The 23807-nt window shown below is 40.3% G+C and overlaps 1 protein-coding gene across 1 annotated transcript in view; it reads right to left on the bottom strand.

Moving 5' to 3' along the window:
* Window positions 1-23807, bottom strand: part of TMEM135 (transmembrane protein 135) — a 220380-nt gene that overhangs the window by 5053 nt on the left and 191520 nt on the right. The window contains exons 9-13 of the mRNA XM_055132698.1: window positions 23241-23310; window positions 18765-18932; window positions 7995-8058; window positions 6760-6836; window positions 99-197 (exon numbers count right to left, since the gene is read on the bottom strand). Coding sequence (XP_054988673.1) covers window positions 99-197; window positions 6760-6836; window positions 7995-8058; window positions 18765-18932; window positions 23241-23310 — 478 coding nt within the window. The remainder of the gene's footprint in view (window positions 1-98; window positions 198-6759; window positions 6837-7994; window positions 8059-18764; window positions 18933-23240; window positions 23311-23807) is intronic.

Raw genomic sequence — 23807 nt, 5'->3', positions numbered from 1 at the left:
ATAAATAGAAAGTTACCAATCTTTATATTTTTTCTCCACTGGTTTAATGTAGACCAGAGACAAATAATTCTGTTTTCATTTCAAAAAGCTATACTTACTGCCTGGAAGCAAATCGCTGTAGAGATGGAATAGATGATAGTATCTGCATGAGGAAAGTAAGGAACTCTCCCTGTTTCAATACCTTTGAAATACAGTGTCTGCAAAGCAAGCACAATGCCAAGTGATGAGGAAAAAAACCTTTAAATGGCATTAACAATATAGTTGAGCCATATGAATTCTATCTATAACCAATTTTTCCTACCTTTCAAACTGCTAATGACCCTTTAACTGCTCAAATCAGTTACATCTTTCAGGACTGAATTAAGTGCCAATCCCCTCTTTCCTCATTTCTCATTTCCTTGCCCCAGATGCAAAACTTTTTTTCACTTATTCTATATCATTTTAAAAATAGTTTGCATAACATTCATTCCTCTCTTCCCTGTTGCATCTACTCATTCATTTAGGGAACATTTCAGGTGTTAACTGTATTTTGGGTACAATGGTAGGATAAGGGTTTTGAAATGATCGAAACAAGGTAAGTGCAAAGCAGAAATAACAGCCAGTAAAATTATATGATACATATGTATATGCACATATATACACAAAAATGTACATGTATACAAATGTCTACTATTTGCTGAAAGGTTCTATTTTTAGTAATATCTCAAGTAATTTGTCACAAAAATTCTCAGTGTTCCATGTTACTCTAATTACAGGGCAAATCAACAAAGTTGTGAGGTGAATAATTTACATGTGACCTGTATATAAGTCAGTGTATCTGGAATTATAAAAATAACAAAGGGTCTACACACAATCTATTTCAAAAACAAAATAAAACTGGCGCTATTAATTTGAAAACATTAAATTAAATAAAATAAAACATTAAATTTAATTATTTAATTAAATAAAACATTAAATAAAACATTGTAAGACATTAATGTGATAAGCTACAGCATATTCATCTTAAAGAATATGAAATTCAGATGTCTTAGAATGTTTTATAAAGTGGTACACAAAACAGGTATCTCTGGGCATATATATAATAACAAAATAGGGTTATTTTGCTCTAATCATTCTGATCCTTTCTTAAACTGAACTTGTTTATTGAACTGAACTCTGAGTTCTAGAAAGGCAGGAGCCTGATCCTCTGCTACTATGTACTTGGCAGCACCAAGAAGAGTAGTGGGAATATAATAAATTTCTACCTATGTAGTTGACTTTAATTCTCTGTTCATTGTTAAATTAAAGGAATTTTGATACTGTATGACAATACAGAATTTTAATATACAACTAGTAAAATGACTACACAGTCATAAATGCAACAAAAAATACCAACATTAAAATTCACAATTTCCTGTGTTAAAAAATGTTTTCAGCATATGCTCTGCTTAAAAAAATTCCTACTTAGGGAAGCAGCTGTAAAAGACATCTTTACAAACTCTATCTCAATATTAAGACCCCGAGAGCTTGTTTGAAGGTTGCAGCAGGGGAGCTCAGTTACTAGTGTACCCTCGACCTAAGACCCGCCTGTCTCTATTCGGGGAAGGCCGTCTGCACATGGGGCAGTGAGGGAGGATGGGGACACCCACCTGGCCAGCCAGGTCAGCAGAATCAACCCTGGAGATCAATGGGGTGACAGATGTTGCAGCCAGATCACCCTCAAATCCTCATGGCTGCTCCTCCCAGAAGGGAGCATGAAATGAGGCGCCCATAACCATGCCAGGGATGCCCCAGAGCGAGGTGGGGAGAGCCCTCCCCACCCCAAGGGACCCAGCCCTGGCAGCCGGACCTCCACAACCCAACCGCTGCCATGCTCCAGGCTGCTTCTCACATGCTGGGGCCGAGCTTCACGCATGAGTGACGTCCGACGGAACCCAGGTAATGCGGAACTTTGTGACCTTGGACTCTGGGCTCAAAAGGACCCGGGAGCAGAGATCCTCTGCCTGGTTCCCCCAGTCTCCGTTGGCCCATAAGCCATCTCCTGCCAGCGTTAGATAATCTCATCGGCCACTCTCCAGAACTCAAGGCTGCTCCTCCCGGAAGGGAGCATAAATATTCCTGGACCATACAGCTGCAACACATCATAAGACACTCCCTACTCGTTTTCCACAACTTTCAAAGAGCCTGGCAAGCTAATAAGGATATGCTGCCCGCCCCCACGCAGAGCCTGGCAAGCTACCCATGACGTATTCAAAATGCCAAAAGCAGTAACAATAATGTGCTCTTCATGTTCCTGGAGTGAGCAGATGCCATTGGGTGACACTAGCACGCGACAGGGACGAATGGAGATGTTACTGGCGCTCACTCAAGCAATCAATGAGCAACGGGATGACAGTGATACTGTATATTCTTCTTAGAACAAAGAGCATGTATTTGTTGCCAAAAGATGATTTTTTCTCACTATGCATTGCCTCTCCTGCAAATCTTGTCAATTTTGCTTTCAAAGCCTTCCTTCACTTCAACTGATACTATCTTGATATAAGCCACCACCTTCTGCAAAGACTATTCTCCAGGTTTGCACTAGACCCTGTCTCTAATTCACCCTCTAAATAATGGATATGTGACAGTCAGAATGTTCTTAAAATGTGAATTAAATCATATTATTTCCACACTGAAACTCAATAGCTTCTAATTCACCAATAAGGAAGACAAACCGACCTCTCCTGCTCCTGCTCCCTTTCACCTCTTCCTCTTCTACTCCTTCCTCTCCCTCTCCCTTCCCACACAACAAACAGACACACCCCGATGGCCACATATTTGGATAAAGCAAATATGTAATTCTCTTAATATAAGTAATGACAAATTTTCAGTGAGACAGAACTTACAAAACACATAATATCTCTTTTTCTCTTTCATTATTTGTATATAGGAAAGCCACGGACTTTTGGGTGTTAAAGGCACATGAAAAAATGCTCCACATCGATAATCATCAGGGAGAAACAAATCAAAACAACAATAAGATATCATCCCACACTACAGAGACTCGCATACACCACAAAGAACAAGAACAACAAGTGCTGGCACGGATGTGGGGAGAAAGGGACTCTCTTTCTGGAGGAAATGCTGACTGGTCCAGCTTTTATGGAAAACAATATGGACATTCCTCCAAAAACTAGAAACTGAGCTTCCATATGACCCTGCAATACCACTTCTGGGAATATGTAGGGAGCCATTTTACAGAGCTTGGCTCTTATCATCTAGTCAAGCGGAGGCTGCTTGGGATTCCTGTAACAAAGATGCCACTGTTGATCTTATCATTTTGCCATTTGTCTCTCACTAGCCAACGCCCATGCCTGATCAGCATTCTACTACTGTTCCTATGGGGGTCCAAGCATGCATACCATACCACCCCCTCCCAGCAGAGGTATAAGTATTGTAACTGCAGTAGAATAAACTCTCTCTCTCTCCTCCTCCTTCTGGCTCTGCATCTGTTCATTCGGCTGCATCCCCTCCTTAGCCCCACGAAGGGTCCTCCCTGCTGGACAGGACGGGACCCCCACAGGAATATACACTGAGGGTGCAAAAAAATATAGTAGAGATGACATCTGCACCTGTATGTTCATTGCAGCACTGTTCACTGTTCAGACAGAATCTGAAAACAACCCGAGTGCCTGAGAACAGATGACTGGTTAAAGAAACTTTGGGACATCTACACAATGGAATACTATGCAGCTGTTAGGAGAGATGAAGTCATGAAATTTGCTTATAAGTGGATAGACATGGAGAGTATCATGCTAAGTGAAATGAGTCAGAAAGAGAGGAACAGATAGAATGACTGCACTCATTTGTGGGATATAAAATAACACAATATGAGACTAACACCCAAGGACAGTAGAGACAGGGCCAGAAATATTGCTTCATAGTTGGAAGCCTGCCTCATGAGATGGGGGAGAAGGCAGCTGGAATAGAGAAGGGATCACTAAGCCAATGATAGCTGGAGGGACTGTTCAGGATGGGAGATGTGTGCTAAAAGCAGAAAAAGGACCAAATGTGATAGCCTCTCAGTGTTTATATTGCAGACCATAATGCCCCAAAGTAGAGAAAATAGGGGGAATTGTCTGTCATAGAGGCAGGAGGAGTGTTGGGATGGGGGGTGGGGGGTACTGGGGGGATACTGGGGACACTGGTGGTGGAAAATGTGCACTGGTGGAGGGCTAGATCGTTGTTTGACTGAAATCAACCACGAAAGCTTTGTAACTGTATCTCATGGTAAATCAATTAAAAAAAAATTAAAAAAAAGTTAAAATCTTATCAACATGTTTCTAGTTCTTTTCTTTTTTTCTAAGAGGAATGGGGCAATTGTTAGCTCTCTTCACTCCAAACACTAAGAAACAATGACTAGTCTAGGAGACAAAACAACAACAACAACAACAACAACAACAACAACAACAACAAAAACAACCAGCCCCAGTTATCCAAAATCAAGTCTCTAAATATTATTTCTCTCCAAAAGAAATCAAAAGCCAACAGCATAAAGGCTGACTCTATTTCTCAGGCAGGAAATGTCCCAGAGAAATCTGGATTACCTGGTTTTATCACAAAGCAGGAAAACTATCAAATATACTACTCTCATGTCAAAAAGAAACAGGTCAACTTGAAGAGGCACTCAGCCAAAGATGGGGCAACTTGAACAAAACCGATGCAATCTGAACAAAACGTCGAAGCAAATCAGTGTTGATAATGTTAAAATTCAGGTCTTCATAATAGTACTGAAAAATATACTCATTGCTCAATTTTGTAGGCTATCATTCTGAACAATGGTAGATAAAAGAACGTAGTTAAGCAATTTATTAAATACTTAGTGCACAAAGTATTTCAGAGTAACAAAAGAGTTACGAAGAGAAATTTTCTTTTATAGAATTTCTATTCATAAACACAGAAGAAACAAAACTTAGTCTATGAGCATTTTGCAACCTTCATAAAATAACAAATCGTGTTAACAATCAGAATGCTGCAAAGCAATCCGATAAAAATCCTAGTTGGTTCTACAAATACTCAAACCCTCATTATCAGAAAGAGGAGACATCCAGACACTTTTGTGCCTCCTGATACAATTACTGTAATTCAAGGAGAATTCACACATCATGTGTCTTCCCCATCTTGGCAAAAACCCTGAATTTAAATTTGTGGAAGCCTCCTGATTTAAATGACAAATTTATAGGAAATACACTGAGTTAAGGAAATATGGTAATACCCCCCCAGTGAGGATTCAATCAGCAAAACCCCTAGTGTGGAAAACTCTACAGAGCTAATGACCAAGATCTCTGACAAATAAATGGCAAGGAGGAAAAGATAAAAGGAGAGGGGACCTCCAATTCCTGAAATTAAAAAGTTTCTGGATTCTAATTCAAACAGAGGGATTAACTATATGAAATTTCTGTGAGACAATTAGTGAAAACCAAGTTCTAAATGTGTGACAATGGTATTGTGAATTGTTAATTTTTAAGCTCTCTCTCTCTCACACACACACACACACACACCCTGACCCACAGAGCTTGGAGGCTATCCTTGGTTCTGTGTGAGGGTCACTGCAATCCTCACAGATAACGCAGGGGCTCAGGTTCAAGCCCAGGTCTCCTGCCCTTTGAGCTGTCTCACCCAATTCTTCTCTTGATTCTTTATGATATCGTTACCCTGACGTGTCTGTGGGTAAAGTAATTTTATTTCTGGGATGTTTTAAATAATTCAGTATTTGGGACAGTACAGATGAAATTGACCAAATTCTGATAAACTACTGAAACTGTATGATGGTTGCATGAAGGTTAATTACAGTCTAGTTTCTACACTTGAATTTTAAACTAACAAAACAAGTAAAAAAGAAAATAGGAGACTAAATTTTAAAAACATTTTTCTAAGTTTAAAATTTGCTTTTGTAAAGTATAGCAGAAATGACACCTGCACTTGTATGTTCATTGCAGCACTGTTTACAATAGCCAGAATCTGAAAAACAAAACAAAACAAAACAAAAAAACCCAAATAAACCCAAAAAACCCATGTACCCAAGAACAGATGACTGGTTAAAGAAACTTTGGTACATCTACACAATGGAATACTATGCAGCTGTTAGAAGAGATGAAGTCATGAAATTTGCATATACCAACATGGAGAGTATCATGCCAAGTGAAATGAGTCAGAAAGAGAGAGACAGACAAAGAAGGACTGCATTCATTTTTGTGGAATATAAAGTAACCGAATGGGAGACTAACAACCAAGGATAGTAGAGATGTGTACCAGGAGAATTACTCCACAGCTTGGAAGGTGGGCTCACATGCTGGGGGAAAAGGCAGCTGGGATGGAGAAGCGGCCACCAAGAAAGGGGTGACTGGAGGGCCCACTCAAGATGAGATGTGTGTTGAAAGTAGAATAAAGACCAAACATGATGGCCACTCTCAATACCTGTAATGCAGGTCACAACACCCAAAAGAAGAGAGAGAGTAAAAGGGAATGGGCCTGTCACAGATGCAGGGGGGAGGTATACTGGAACATTGGTGGTAGAGAATAGGCACTAGTAGAAGGATGGGTACTCAATCATTGTATGACTGACACGTAAGCACAAAAGTTTCTAAGTCTGTAACTATACCTCATGGTGATTCATTAAAAAATTTAAAAAGTAAAATAAAATAAAATTTGCTTTTGTAATTGGGAGGGAAAGGAGACTTAAAAAGCATTCAAAACTGTCATTTTCTTTGAAACAGTACATGCATTAAAATGTTTGCTTACCTCCACCAATTTGGAAGCTAAATACATAGAAATTGTTGTGCTTTTATAAAACATCATTGATACACCGGCCAGAAATCCTGAATCAATAAATAAAAGAAAACAATCAGATCTAAAAGTATTTGTTATTAAGTCACTTACATTATTAAGTTACTAAATCAGAAAAAAATGTACTATAGCACTGTTTTTGTTACAATAGAATCAAGGAGAGCAAATAACTCCATGACATAAAATAGAATGAATTCTCTTTAGCACATTTTAAATTAAAACCTTCAACTTCAAAATTAGTAGCAAAGTTCAATAGTGTTATCACAAAATAATTTTCAAAGATAGTTAAAAATATATAATTTCTGATTTTTAAGGAGAAATATTTATTCATCTCTTCTACTAACTACTCAAATTGCTTCCATTACACTTCTCTCCATAGTACTACCTTCATTCTATAAATAGAAGACACAGTGGGCGGGAGGCCTGGAGTGCTAACAGTAAGAGTATTACTAATGAATATGTAAAAAAACATATTCAGCTTAAGTAGTACCAATATTGTACTTATAGAAAATGTTCTTTAGCTTCATTTATCCAATTGTTCATGCTCCTAAAAATAAACAACAGCCCCCCCGCTCCATTATTAAAATATTCATCAATTGCCAGAGGTAAAATTTAAGAAATTAATTTTGAATCTAGTAATCAGCTATCACTTTAAGACTTTGCTCTTTTTTTCTTTTTTTAATGGGGGCAGGGCTCCAAAGTAGTGCTCTGGGGTCGCAGGGGCCACTCACAAGAGATAGTCAACAAACTGGGCCAGTGGTTTAATGCTTAACCCAGAAACCGGATGCTTGGGCTGAACCCTAGGCTTGGACACATACAGGCCCAGAAGCAGCCACGGTAGTGTGTGAAGCCATCCTGCGTCCGAGGGTGCCAGGGATGGAGCCCAGGTACATCTTTGGATCTTTTCACCTCTCTACAGGCTCGAGGTTCTGTGTTTCGTGCCATATTCCCTACGATTCCTGGCCTGGGATAGGGCAGATATGCATGTCATGATGTCACCAACACAAAACAGCAGAAGGCAAGAGCATCTTGGTAAGTTCAATGGTGCAAGCGCAAACTGGACTAAGTGCCTTTCTAAGAATCACAGAGAACGGAAGATACAAAGAAATCAGGTGGATCTGGAAATGAATTCAGATTTATTACTATCACTAACTGATGAACATCGATTCATTTTATTGTCAGTGCTTTACCAGCTATAATAGCATGTAGCTCATCATCCAAGTTTCTGACCCAACGCAGGAAACAGCTGGTACCCTGGATCAAGGACAAAACACAAAGACTTCAGTCACTTCATTTCTAGAAAAAAATGCACGTAATATTAGTTAGCAAATGAGTCACTGGTTGGCCTTGGAGATAAATCAGTGATTTTATCTAAAACAAAGTACATAATTGAAAATATTATGAACAATAAACTAGCTATAAAGGTATTACTTTGCACCTACTAAAAAACTAGAAAATTGGGGCTAGTGCGATAGCACAGCAGGTAGGGCATTTGCCTTGCACATAACCGACCCAGGTTCAATTCCCAGCATCCCATATGGTCCCCTGAGCACCGCCAGGAGTAACTCCTCAGTGCATGAGCCAGGAGTAACCCCTGAGCAACGCTGGGTGTGACCCAAAAAGAAAAAAAAAAAAAAGGAAAGAAATTAGAAAATTATGTTTACTACAATGATTTCATAAATTCCTCTTTCTAGATGTAGATGCCAGGAAAATACATTTTCTTTCCCACCACTCATGTCAAACTTCTATACTCACAGACAATATTTTATCAGTACTAAATATGAGAGACTGGAGCAACAGTACAGTGGGGAGGAGGCTTGCCTTGCATGCGCTGACCTGGGTCCAACCCCCAGCCCCTCAAGCCCTGCAGAAGTGACCCTGAGTACAGAGCCAGGGTAAGCCCAGCACACCACCTGGTGTGGCCCCCAAACAGAACAAAACAAAACAAAAAACACTGAATATGAAGCAACACTCCCAGACAAATAAAAGTTAAAACTGTTGACCACCTGCAGACCTGAATTATCAGAAACAAAAAGGAAATTCTACAAGGGGAAGGAATACTTTATGATCATTGCCACTGTATCACTGTCATCCCGTTGCTCATCAATTTGCTGGAGCGGGCACCAGTAACGTCTCCATTGTGAGACTTGTTGCTACTGTTTTTGGCATATTGAATACACCACGGGTAGCTTGCCAGGCTCTGCCGTGCAGGCGGGATACTCTCGGTAGCTTGCCGGGCTCTCCGAGAGGGGTGGAGGAATCGAACCCGGGTCAGCCATGGCAAGGCAAATGCCCTACCCGCTGTACTATCGCTCCAGGCCTACTATATTATTATTATTATTATTATTATTGTAATTGAGGTAACATTTACAATAGTGTCAATATTTATTATTTTGATGTCCAGTTACAGCACCTCACCACCACCAAAATGCCCTGAGTCACTTGAGCCCGGCTTTTCATTCTTCCATTTGGTAATCTAAGATTCTAGATTTTATTCCTAAGGCCACACTTTGTCACGGTTTGATACTGCCTATTGACAATGATAGAGTAACTGCCTAGTCCCTTATTTTGCTTCTCTGGACACAACTCATGAGTCTGATCATCTGGTATGTCTTTCTCTCCCTGGCTTATTTCACTTAACATGTTACCTTCAAATTACATTTAGGGAGCAGCAAAGAGATAAAAGACTTTTATCTGTTCTTGCAGTATTATAGAGTCAATCGACATATGAAAAAGTATTTATCATCACTTATTATTAAGGAAATGAAAACCAAATGACAGTGAGATATAGTCTCACAGAAGTGAAAATTGAATATATTGAAATCCACCACTATTGTTTTTTTTTTTAAAAAAAAGTTTACTTTTTCTTTTTTTAAGTAAAACAGATTTTATTTGGAGGATTTTAAGGGAAGGAGGAAGAGAAAAGTGGGAGTGGAGAGTAAGAGGGACAGAGTAACGTACTCAAGCGAGAACACAGGCTTCTCCAAGGGCGGAGAGAGCCCCTACACACATCCCAGCATTAGACAGGAAAGCATGAAAGTACACATCTCAAGAGGGGAGACATGGGTGATACATGTGCTCAGGCACCATATGTGCTTGGTCATGCAGGCACAAGAAGCACATGGGCTCTGGCAGCATATGTGCCAAAAGTTTACATCTCTTAAGAAGAAATTAAGAGCTCTAAAAATGAAGGCAACTTTCAAAGACTATTTTATTCTTAATTTTTATTAGTTAATTCAATAAAATGAATTATCCTTCTACAAAAATGGTCTGAAAAACTAACTCCATAGTCAAATCTAGCCTGCCACATAAAAACCCAAAAAACAATCCGAAAGGTCAATGAAACCAAGAGCTGATTCTTTAAGAAAATAAACAAGATTGATAAACCACTAGCAAGACTCACAAAGAAAGAGAGAACCCTAATAAGACGAATCAGAAATGAAAACAGGGACATCACAATGAAAACTAATGAAATTCAAAAGATCATCAAAGACTACTTTGAGAGTTTGTATGCCACGTAACAAGAGAACCTAGAAGAAATGGATAAACTCTTGGATTCCTTTCATCTCCCAAGACTGAACCAAGAAGACTTGGAATACCTGAATAGACCCATTAATATCAAGAAAATTGAAACTGTAATCAAAACTCTTCCCAAAAACAAAAGCCCAGGTCCAGATGGATTCACTAGCGAATTCTTCCAAACATTTAAAGAGGACCTGTTGCCAGTTCTCCTCAAGCTTTTCCAGGAAATTGAAGAAACAGGAACTCTCCCAAAGAGTTTCTATGAGGCACATATCTCCCTAATACCAAAAGCAAACAAAGACACCACTAACAAGGAAAACTACAGGCCAATATTCCTGATGAACACAGATACGAAGTTCCTCAACAAAATATTAGCAAATAGAATCCAACAACTCATCAAAAAGATCATACACCACGACCAAGTGGGATTCATCCTGGGGATGCAAGGATGGTTTAACATTCTGAAATCAATCAACATAATCCATCACATCAAAAAAGCAAAGATAAAAACCATATGATCATTTCAATAGATGCAGAAAAAGCATTTGACAAGATCCAACATCTGTTCATGATGAAAACCCTCACCAAAATGGGTTTTGGAGGAACTTTCCTCAAGATAGTCAAAGCCATCTACCACAAACCTACGGCAAGCATTATCCTCAAAGGGGAAAAACTGAGGGCCTTCCCTCTAAAACGAGGGACAAGGCAAGGATACCCACTCTCACCACTTCTGTTCAACATAGTACTGGAAGTACTTGCAATAGTTGTTATGCAAGAAAAAGACATTAAGGGCATCCATATAGAAAAGGAAGAAATCAAGCTCTCACTATTTGCAGATGATATGATATTATACCTAGAGAATCCTAAAACCTCTACCAATAAACCCCTAGAAAAATTAGACTTGTACAGTAAAGTCACAGGCTATAAAATCAATACACAAAAATCCATGGCCTTCCTATATGCAGATAACGAGATAGAGGACAGTGACATGAAAAAAACAATCCTACTCACAATCATGTCCCAGAAAATCAAGTACCTCAGGATCAGCCTAACTAAGGAGGTAAAGGAACTCTACAAAGAAAACTACAAAATGCTACTCCATGAAATGAAAGAGAACACGAGGAAATGGAAACATATCCCTTGCTCATGGATAGGAAAAATTAACACTGTCAAAATGGCAATACTCCCTAAAGCACTATACAGATTCAATGCTATCCCTATAAGGATACTCATGACATTCTTCAAAGAAATGGATAAGCAATCCTGAAATTCACATGGAACAATAAACGCCCACAAATAGCTAAAGCAATTCTTGGGAAAAAGACGATGGGAGGCATCACCCTCCCCAACCTTAAACTTTACTACAAAGAGGTAACAATTAAAACAGCATGGTACTGGAACAATTTCATTGTAGAAAGGGACTCTCCTACACTGCTGGTGGAAATGCCGACTGGTTCAGCCATTTTGGAAAACAGTATGGATGATTCTCAAAAAATTAGAAACTCAGCTCCCATCTGACCCAGCAATACCACTCCTGGGAATATATCCCAGAGAGGCAAAAAAGTATAGTCAAAATGACATCTGCACTCGAATGTTCATTCAGCACTGTTTACAATAGCTAGAATCTGGAAAAAACCTGAGTTCCCAAGAACAGATGATTGGTTAAAGAAACTTTGGTACATCTACACAATGGAATACTACACAGCTGTTAGAAAAGATGAAGTCATGAACTTTGCATATACGTGGATCTAATGGAAAGTATCATGCTAAGTGAAATGAGTCAAAAAGCGAGAGAGACATAGAAAGATTGCACTCATCTGTGGAATATAAAATAACAGAATGGGAGTCTAGCATGCAAGAACAGTAGAGGTAAGTACCAGGAGGTTGGCTCTACGGCTTGGAAGGCGGCCTCACATGCTGGGGGGAAAAGGCAGCTCAGATAGAGAAGGGAACACCAGGAAAAGTGTGGTTTAATGACCTGCTGGGAATGAGAGATGTGCGCTGAAAGTAGACTACAGATCAAGCACGATGGCCACTCAATACCTGTACGGCAAACCACAACACCCAAAAGGAGAGAGAGAGAGAACAAAAGAGAATGCCCTGCCACAGAGGTGGGGTAGGGTGGAGGGTATGAGGGATACTGGGTTCATCAGGGGTGGAGAATGGGCACTGGGTGGAGGGATGGGTACTTGAGCATTGTATGACTGAAACACAAGCATGAAAAGTTGTAAGTCTGAAACTGTACCTACCGGTAAATAAAAAATTTAATTAAAAAAATCTAGCCTGCTACATGTTTCCAAATGGTTCATGAGATAATCATGTTCATATTAATTCTTTTTATTTTTTTCTTTTTGGGTCACACCTGGCGATGCACAAGGGTCACTCCTGGTTCTGCACTCAGGAATTACCCCTGGTGGTGCTCAGGGGACCATATGGGATGCTGGGAATCGAACCCGGGTCGGCCGCGTGCAAGGCAAATGCCCTCCCCACTGTGCTATCACTCCAGCCCCCATATTAATTCTTATTAGTGATGGAAATAATAAAAAGGACAGTCCTGACACATAGAAATTATGAAAGGTCAACTATGCACGCGTGAGCTTTAGTGACCACTCATGTCCACTCACTTCCCTTGTCAGTCTACTGTTCACGGCTGCCTCAAACTACAGAAGCCAAAGGGAGCAATTATGAGGAACATACAACACAGACCATATGCTCCACAAGATTTTAAAATATTTACTATCTTTTTTTACAGAAAACTTTTTCTGACCACTGGACCAAAGAAAAATAGTAATGATGTATTTTTGTATTAATTAAATATGAAAAGATAAATTTATAGCACAAGATAGGAAAAAGGGCTTCATGTTCGAAATTATATACTATTTGAAAATATCAACTGATAAATTTTAAATGCTGAAGTAATCATTATAATTTTAAAAGGAATAGCAGGGGTGGGAGATAGCACAGTGTGCTTCCCACATGGCTGCCCAGGGCTCTATCCCCCGCACCCCACATGGTCCCCCAAGCCTGCCAGGAGTGACTCCTGGTTGAAGAGCCAGGAGTTGTTAGCCCCGAGCCCCATCAGGTGTGGCCTAAGAAACAAAAAACAAATGAAAAAGAAACCCATAAAAAAAAATTAGATGGGGGGACAGGGAATAAATATTAAAGCAATAGCGAAGACAGAAATCGGGCAGGGTTTTCTAAAGTGGTTGCACGCTCTTGGGGTTGAAGCCGCCTGGAGACAGGGTGGCGGGAGCAGCTGGCCAGGGCCCCTGGGGGGTGCTTTCTCTTCTCTGTTTGCTCTGCACTGACCCCGCCGCACTCCATGTATTCATTAAACCACACCCAAGTGCGAGCCAGTGTGGACATGCAAAGAACACCCTTTTCCAAGAAGAGGTGATGACTCGTATTATTTATTCTCTGTAAAGGGTCCAGCAAGCCTAATAAGTCTAGCAAAGAGCAGTAAATAATACAGACATAAAATTAAAAAAAAAAAGAAAAGAAACAAGGAGAAAATAAAAAGCGAAACACAAAAAAACTGTAAGAGAGATTTAATTCAACCACATTCATAAATGTAAATGGTGTAAACATACAAATCGAAAGACAGTATCACATTGGGTAAAAAAGAAACAATTACAGGCAATCTAAGAGAAACCAACTTTGGAAAGACAAGGGGTGATTACAGTCAAAGGACAGAAACAACATACCATCAAATACAATCAACGCTACAGTACCAAAGCTAGTATCAGAAACAGAAGATTCCAGAACAAAGGTACTTAAGAGGGATAAAGAGGACTATTACAAAATGAAGAAAGAATCAATCCACCTAGATGATACAAAAGAAATAGGTTTCTTTCTTCTGGGTCTTTCTTTTAATTACATTCCTATGAAGATTCTAATGACATATATATGTATACACATATATAATTTTTTTAATTGCATATGACTTTGGGATACAGAAAATCAGTATTTTTCTAAAAGAGATTTTTCTAACCTGGTGATATTTCCTTTCAATGCCATTAATTTCTATTTCCTAAGTAAATCAGTCACAGAAATGAAAGCAAAAACATGCTCTGAGGCACGCTGGGCCATGAAGGAAAACCAACTTGAACTAGGCGTGCTGAAGGTGACGTTAAAACTAAATAAAAATACTATCACTGTATTACTGTCATCCCATTGCTCATTGATTTGCTCGAGTGGGCACCAGTAACATCTCCATGTGAGGACTTGTTACTGTTTTTGACATAACATGGAAAAAGAAAAAAGTGAACTATAAATATATAATTATCAATAATCTGCTCTCTTATATGAGTTTAAAGATATTAGTAATGCTTCTAATCAACCTATATTAAATTTTTCCAATGCCAGTTATGACTAGTAAAAGCTATCACCTATAAGTAGTGGATATTATCACTATAACTAGCAACAATTATAATTCATGAAACTAATTTTTTATCATACCTCTTCTTTCCATTTCAAAATACTTTCTCAATACCTGTCTCATATAATAAAACTGATATAAGGCCCTGGCCAGTCGCCCATTCTTCTCATCTGCACCCCAGTCCTCTAACGGAGGGGAGACTCCCCCAGCATCTTGCCAGGACCCGCACCCCCCTGCCACCCACTGCTTGTAAAGTGCCAAACTTAAGGTGTGTGGACACCTATCGCTGCCCCCCCATCTACTCATCTGGCAAACCTTTTAAACCTCTAACCAAAAAACTGCGTGAAAACTAGTACATCTACAAGAAGTTACTTTGTCTGCACCCCACAATTGAGGTACTAGTTAACCCAGGCCTCACATATATCTATCAATAAGCCACAGCAATACACAAAGATAGCAAAAACATAGCAAAAACAAGAAGAAACCTCCAAAACACAAAGGTCACTATGGTAATACAATGCCCAATGATTAAAGTTGATAGCCCCAATGAATCAAACAGTAATAATGAACTCCATAACGTCTCAAATAAGAATTTAAAATGGGATTTTTAAGGATGTACAAGGAGCTCACAGAAGCAGTGGAACACACTGCTGATAAAATACAAGAGGATATGAAAGAAGTGAGGAAAATGCAAACAAAAATACAAGCAAAATGACAGACCTAAAAAACCTGGTAGTTGAAATGAAAAAGTAGGTGGAAGGCCTCAGCAGCAGAGTAACCGCTGCTGAGGACAGAATCAGTAAGCTCTAAGAGGGGTGCAGAGGCTCTCCAGACAACAGCAGAAAATGGAAAGAAGCCTCAAAATAAACCAAGAGATGTCAAGAGAAAATCAAGATGAAGCCAAGAGGAATAACTTAAGAATTGTTGGAGTCCCAAAGGGACAGGAGGAAAACCCTGATGAAGAAGAGACTGTCAAACACATAACTGCTGAGATGTTCCCGGAGCTGAAGACCACATATGAACAAAGTCAGGAGGCTAGAAGGGCACCAGGTAAAAGAAATCCAAATCCAAAAAGACACATTCTGATCAGAATGATGAAAACCATACACAGAGATAAAATTCTGAAAGCAGCAAGACCAAAGAAAGAAATTGCCTATAAAAGATGCTTAAGAACCACAGCACACTTATCTGATGAAATCCTAAAGGCCTGAAGACAGTGGTGGGATACAGTGACAAAACTCAATGAAATAAATGTCTCACCAGTAATACTTTACCCAGCTGGACCTTCATTCATACCAGAAGGAACAACACACAGCTCACAGACAAACAACCCAGGAAGTTCATAGCCTCAAAATGATGGCTACAAGAGCAACTAAATGGGCTAATTTAAGACAAGAGAAGCCCCTCAAATACACCAAACTTGGGCATAAAGATGGGACAAAAATCCCTTAACAATAATCTCTCTCGATGTCAATGGGCTAAAGACACCAATTAAAAGACACAAAGTGACAGGATAGATCCAAAAATTGAACCCAACATTCTGCTGCCTGCAAGAAAAACATCTGAACAGTCAGAGCAAACACAGACTCAATGTCAAAGGATGAAAAACAACGTATTTTTTTTTTTTTTTAGGAAATCGAAGCTTTATTCAACTGTAGGATAACATTGGGTTTGTCCTTTTAACCTTGCCGCAGGGAACTTAGCTTACCTTAAAGCAATGTCCTTTCTGTATGGACACAGGAAGACAGCTAATATTATGCTTTGTAACTTGGGAACCTATTGACTCCAGTAATATTTACTCCTGGGTATCTGCTTTCTCAAATCACTTGCCCTTAGTTCCTAGCAGTCCAAAAGCAGGGTCCTGACGAGGGATGGAATGGACCCAGGACAAGCTGTGAGCTACCCTGGCATCAAAATGGGCCAGGCCAAAGTGCCACAATACTCAACTCTAACTTGAGAGCTTTGTCATAGACAAATGCTGTCATGATCCAAAAGTAACGACTAGGACTCTTCCTAACGATGGAGTTAGAAAGACTAACCTGGCCTGTTGACTGTGGTCTGGAATATATAGTGAATGTCCTCAGGAAGAACCAAACTTATATAAACAAGTCTGATATATCTCTTACTGTGCTCATACAGAATGACATTGCTAGAAATATTACAAGTAGATTTACTACAACTATTTAAGTGGATTACTAGCTGAGGAAAGAAAAAAGCAACACACCCTGAATGGGATCCCGTCCTTAAGCAGATCTCCTAGTAATCTGGCGTAATCTCCTTATATGAGATTTTGTTAATCTCCTGGAGGAGTGGTCTCACTCTTCTTTGTTGATTTGTTAATGTTCAACCCACCTCTGTGTCACCACCCTATGTGATTGCTATATAAACTAAGTCTATATCAACTATATAAACTAAAAGAAGCAGGGAGAAGACACAGAAGCAGAGCACAGAGCGAAAGAGAATCACTGGAGCCAGAGCAGGGGAAAGAAAGAGCACAAAGCGAGTGAGAAGTGAGAGCAAGTGAGGCTCCAGAGACTGAAGCAGAAGGGCTCCGGAGAGAGAGATCAGAAGAGAGCTCGGAAGAAGAAAGATTGGAAGAGACCAGAGGAGAGACTACAGAGACAGTCAGAGATAGACTTTATTTTTTTTCTTTTTTGGGTCATACCCAGCGATGCTCAAGGGTTACTCCTAGCTCTGCACTCAGGAATCACTCCTAGTGGTGCTCGGGGGACCATATGGGATGCTGGGAATCAAACCCGGGTCGGCCGCATGCAAGGCCCTACCCACTGTGCTCCAGCCCCGACAGTCAGAGATAGACAGAAGAGAGCACAGCAGCACACACAGAAGCAGAGCACACACAAAGGAAGAGCCATCCCAATCCGGTCCATACACAGTGGCTTGAGAGCACTGAACATGAGTGGCGAGAGAGAGCCCACGAACAACACACACACACACACACACACACACACACACACACACACACGCATGTCTGTATTTTTCACATTAAACCTTATTATTTTCTTGTTTCTGGACCACACCCTATGTGCTCAGGGTTTACTTCTGGCTCTGCACTCAGAAATCACTCTTGATGGGCTCAGGAGACCATATGGGATGCTAGGGATCAAACCTGGGTTGGCTAGAGACAAGGTAAGCGGTAAGCTCCTTACCCACTGTATTACTTTTCTGGCTTCTCAACTTTTTGCATGGTTTTCTAACACTGGGTATGAGTAGTACAAATATTCATTTTTATGGATGTAAATATTTTAACAATTTTTGTTTCAATATTTGGAATGATTTTTTTTTTACAAATTTGACTCTCACATTAAACAAGACCTCCTGTTTATAACTTTATTTCTCTCCTTAAAAAAAAGTTATTTATTGAATCATTGTGCGAACAGTTACAAAGCTTTTGTGTTTGACTCTCAGTCAAAATCTTTGCTTTTTAAATTTACAACTGAAAATTACTATTTTCAGTAAATACTGATATCAGCTAAGAGCTCTGAAGTAGATTTAAATAAGTAACTAGGGGGGCTGGAGCGATAGCACAGTGGGTAGGGTGTTTGCCTTGCATGCGGCAGATCTGGGTTCGACTCCCAGCATCCCATATGGTCCCTCAGCACCATCAGTAGTAATTCCTGAGTGCAGAGCCAGGAGTAACCCCTGTGCATCGCTGGTTGTGACCCAAAAAGCAAAAAAAAAAAAAAAAAAAGTATCCAGGCAGTATGCTATTACATAATTCAAAGACATGAGGCACATTAATATTATCATTGATTTTAGAATATTAGAATGTTTCTATTTTCAGCCTAAAATTATTGAATACTAACATTTATTTTATAAGATATTTATAGAATACATATTTGGTATCTAGAATTCATATTTCAATATTTAACATCAGGACCTCCATTCCTAATGTCAGTGCATATACTTGGTGATGCTAAGACATTCATAAATACCATAACAATACACACTAAAAAGCAGCAGACTAGTAAGGGTCATAGCTCACTTAACAACAGTCATATTTGTTTACTTCCTTTTAGTTTCCTTTTCTGAAAACTCTTACCTTGTATATACTAACAAAGGAACCAAGAAAAGCTCCAAGCTGGAAGTTTTCTTTATTGTAGAAGAGAGAAAAAAGTCGAGATGGCTTTGTAAATAGATGTCTAAATGCAGAGGGGATTCGGAGGCAGCACTGGATCAAGTAGCCCACACTAAACATTCTGATGAAACCCTAGAGAAAACATGAGAGGAAATATGATTTGCAAGTCAATATTGGTTTCATAGATCTGACTTTATTGTCTTAGAACAAAAATAGATTTTTAAACACAATTATATCATAATAATTTTCAAAATTAACTCTCAAAACCTCAAAGCATAATTTTAAATACTCAGAAAGGGTGATGAAATCTAGGAGTGAATATATTTTCTTTAATTTTATAACCATGTTTTGGCACCCAAATTCCTTCTCCTGTATTTTGTTGACAAAAAAACAGGGTCTAGAATTGCTAAGCCACACTCAAGTTGCAGAAAACAAAAGCACTAAAATACAAAGATACAATTAACACAAACAAATGCTTTGGTAATTTTTAATAGAAAATTCTTAATTATTAGAATCAGTGGGATTTGATTTTCCCCCAACATCCCTCACTGCCCTCCTTTGACAGAAGAGTAATTTAGAGCTTCTTTTGACAGAAGAATAATTTTATTATTTGTGCAAAATTCTGTATCAACTTGTTAAATTTTTGCCATGCTATGGATCAAATCACAGATGTACCACTAAGCCACATCCTAGATTTCAACTTTTAAATTAACTTTTAAAATACCAGGGTTATTAGAATTGTCTTTGGGAGTGGAGTGCTAGCACAGTGGGGAGGGTGTTTGCTTTGCACACAGTTGACCAGGGTTCAATCCCCGGCATTCCATATGGTACCCCAAGTACCATCAAGAGTAATTCCTGAGTGCAGAGCCAGGAGTAACTTCTGAGTGTGACCCCAAAACAAACAAACAAAAAACAGATCTGTATCTCTGTGTTCAGGCTGAAGTATTGCTAAGCAAATGTTGGCCTTAAGAAACCCTAAACAAAGTTTGAAAAAGCAAATCTGTTATATGTCGGTATTTGCCACCAATGTTTGTTGCTTCCTTCAACTATTTGTAAATGCACCAGAGAACGGAGAGGATGACCGATATTGGTCAATTTCCTTCAGTATTTTTAAAAGTGAAGGTTAAATGCCACTTAATATGCAAAACTTTCAATTAGTATAAGTTAAAAAGAGCAGTATTTAGAGATAATTTCAATGAACACTTGATTCTACCCCTATCTGGAGTGCAAAATGACTACATACTTAGCAATGCTCATCTGCTACATTTAAAGACAAGGTTTATCAACCAGTGCTTTCTTTTATAGAAAAGTTTAATTATTATGAAGAAACATTCATCAACTTATCTGAAACTACCAAATGGCAGGTTAAATACAGAAATTAAATGATCCAGTTCACACTTCTTTTGCGGGGAGCTCAGGGCTGGTGGAGCTGGTGGAGCTCAGGCTTCCTCCTAACTCTCACTCAGGGATCACTCCTGGCTGGGCTCAGGGGAAAGATGGGATGTCAGGATCAAACCCACATCAGCCACCTGCAAAGCAAATGCTCAACCCACTGTACATTCTCTCTGGCCCCAGAGATGTTCACACTTTTATCCTACTTGATAATCTCATGATGTTGATGTTAAGGATTCACAGTTCCCACTGCCATAGGACCTAACAGTCCCACTTTGGGGCATCTACCTCCAGGATATCATAAACTCTCTCGAGAGGACATATATACCATTATTCATTGCTGTGCTCTGCACAATAGCTAAGATATGGAATCAATCTAGATGCCCAATGACAGACGAATGGATTATGAAGCACATATATACAATGGAATACAATGCAGCAAGGAATGATGGAATCGTGCAATTTGGTGGGTGTGGTAGGGACTGGAAGACATCATGTCAAGTGAAGAACAATTCACAAAAGTTTGAGGGATCTAGGGGGCTGGAGCAATAGTACGTTTGGTAGGGCGTTTGCCTTGCATGCGGCCGACCTGGGTTCGATTCCCAGCATCCCATATGGTCCCCTGAGCACCACCAGGAGTAATTCCTGAGTGTATGAGCCAGGAATAACCCCTGTGCATCGCCAGGTGTGACCCAAAAAGAAAAAAAAAAAGTTTGAGGGATCCATTTCTCTCTCCATTCAGTTGCCCTTTCCTGAAATTAGGAAACAGTCATTAACTCTCTCTCACGCATCCCCCGAGCTGGGAAGTCACCAGAGCAGAGGACACTAAGTCCTTCCCTGCACAGAGCTTACAGGTTTGATGGAGTAAAGAAAAGCCACAGGCCCAGAGAACATCGGAGGCCTTCCGAGTGCCTCCCTGCAAGCGCAGGGTCACACCAGCTCAAATGCCTGGTGTCACATGCGAGTTGAACATGGCTGCAGTGATGTCACGATCTCTGGCACAGGCAAGATCCAGCTGCTTCTCATCAGGCACATGTAGGCACCCCCAAAATGGGCAGGACTCTGAGGCTGGCACAACCACAGCCTATGTGTTCCAACGACTCTCACCCTGCTGCGCACATGTGCCTGCAACATGACCTGCTACCCAAGCACCCAGATGCAGCATCACAGCTGTGACGTGTGACCCCACGATTAAGCCCATCACCGCAGCATCAACAACAAGGGAAGAGGGGAGGAAATACAAGTAAGAGAATAATTTTTTTAAAAGGAAAGAAGTAAACAAATACATAGAAAATCATCATAGATTATAATGAGTGTAATGGAAACAAGGCATGGGGAAAGAAATTGAGAGTCTAACAGATTTAGTGATAACTTAGTGGGAAACTATTGAGAACGTGACATTTAAATTCAGAAGTTAGTATGAGGAACACATTTCCAATAGCTGGGACAGAAAGTGCAAAGCCAAAGACAGATAGGAAGGTCTGAGGAATCCGGTTGGAGGAGTTGGCGTTTAGAGGGAACTGTAATTCTATAAACAGGACCTAATAAAACCCAAGGACATGATTTAACATGAGTCAGTGCAATAATGAGGTGTCAATATTTTTTTTTGATACTTCTGCAAATTTCTCTTCCATGGCTCTCTACAGTCATAGTACTCCAGTTCACATATACATTTGCGTTTTATAATACCGGTACGCATCTGAAAGAATGGAAATATTTTCTTTATTGCTCGGAAATTCTATCTACTATCACGGGCACTCTGCCAGATGTCCCCAGTGCTTCCAGAAGTGTCTGACTGCGGTGGAGTCTGAGAGGACCTCGTGAAAACCCGGAGGCTGGGACCATTCTCGGGAGGGCTGAGGATGGCAGTGACTGTGCTGGCCCCACCCCAACTGCCCTGCCTTAAAGCTGAGATTTGGAGGTTGAGGAACAGAAAACAATGTACAGTTGCCCATCTCTTCTTTTGATCTTAGCCGTGGGGCATCCATGGGCTCTGGGGGGAACCCCATCAACACTGGGCGACACCTTCACTCACAGAGCTGCGTTCTGGTGGGGAGAAGCCCTCCCTTCCAGAACAAACGCCTTGGATGATGGGCATAACTCAACTTTTATGGTCGGCCGAGGGGGCTCAGGTGTTTGAGGAAAGAACAGAAACTGTTAAGAGCACCACAGCACCATCCAAAACACAATTTGTAGAAGGTGGTTCCACACCCTCCCCACCCCCCATGACATATGACGCTGACAGCAATGGAAACAAATTGGTTCTGAGAGTGAGCAGGGTGGGGGTGGGCACTGGGAACTGGGGGGAAATGGAGGGGTGGGGTGGAGGCCGTCGTTTTTTGGGCCACACCCAGCAATGCTCAGGGCTTACTCCTGGCTCTGCACTCAGGAATTACTCCTGGCAGTGTTTGGGGGACCATATGGAATGCTGGGAATTGAACCCAGGTCGACAAACTCCCTACCCGCTGTGCTATCGTTCCGCCCTCCACCCCAACCCAGGTGGGGGCGTTGTCTTTGCTGGTGAGCAAATCCGGCTACCTCAATGTCTTAACAAGTCAACAGCTTTCCAGGTCCAAGACCGTGCAGAGCAGATGAACGTGGCTTGGATGCGTGACCCCTGACCCACGGCACCCCACACAGACCCGGGCCTTGTTCTAGGAGGTGCCAATGAGAATACCTAAAAAAAGACACACCTTAATAACTTTTTCTTTTTTGTTAATTTACCTTCCTTCCTACTTCATAAATCATATTAATTTTTAAATAAGATGATTTTAAGTTGCTTAAGGAAATGCTAGGTGAAAATGGAAAGTTAAATTTCTCACAGTTTTGGTGAGGTGTAGTGCTAAACCCAAGAACTTTCCCTGCCAGGCAAACATTCTAACACTTAATTACAATCCTAGCCTATTTATGGATTTCTTAGTCCTAAAGTAAAAATGTAAATACTGACACTTCTACTTTCAAATCTTTAACTTACTTTGAAACACTCTCTTCATAAATTCTTTCTATGCTATTCCACAGTTAAAAATATAGGTATTTTTGTATACTTACTTTAATACAATAAGAGATACAGTTATCTTCATAATGTTTGCAACACCTATGCCTTGGTCCATGTTTACATCTGAAATGAAATAAACACTGAATTATAATAAAACTGTATGTGCTATGGCTCTATTTGTAATTCTTTAAGCCGGCCAGAGAGACAGTGCAGGGTCAGAGCACTTGCCTTGAGTGTGGCCACCCCCAGCTGCACACCCGGCACTACACATGGTCTCCTGAACAGAAAGGTCCCTGAGGCCCTCAGCACAGTCAGGAGCAGCCCTGGAGGGTTACTTTTTAATTACCTTTTTAATAACCTGGAGGGTTACTAGGTATGATCCACAACTAAAATAAAAAATAAAAATAAATACTTCAGCTGGCCTGGAGCGGTAGCACAGCAGTAGGGCGTTCGCCTTTCACACGGCCAACCCAAGTTCGATTCCTCCGCCCCTCTCGGAGAGCCCGGCAAGCTACCCGATATGCCAGAAACAGTAACAATAAGTCTCTCAATGAGAGACGTTACTGGTGCCCGCTCGAACAAATCAATGAACAATGGGATGACAGTGTCAGTGACAGAAA

This window comes from Sorex araneus, chromosome 1 (assembly GCF_027595985.1).
Source record: "Sorex araneus isolate mSorAra2 chromosome 1, mSorAra2.pri, whole genome shotgun sequence".
NCBI lineage: Eukaryota > Metazoa > Chordata > Mammalia > Eulipotyphla > Soricidae > Sorex > Sorex araneus.
Note: the sequence above shows the minus strand (reverse complement) of the source record. Positions and strands in the feature narration are given on the sequence as shown.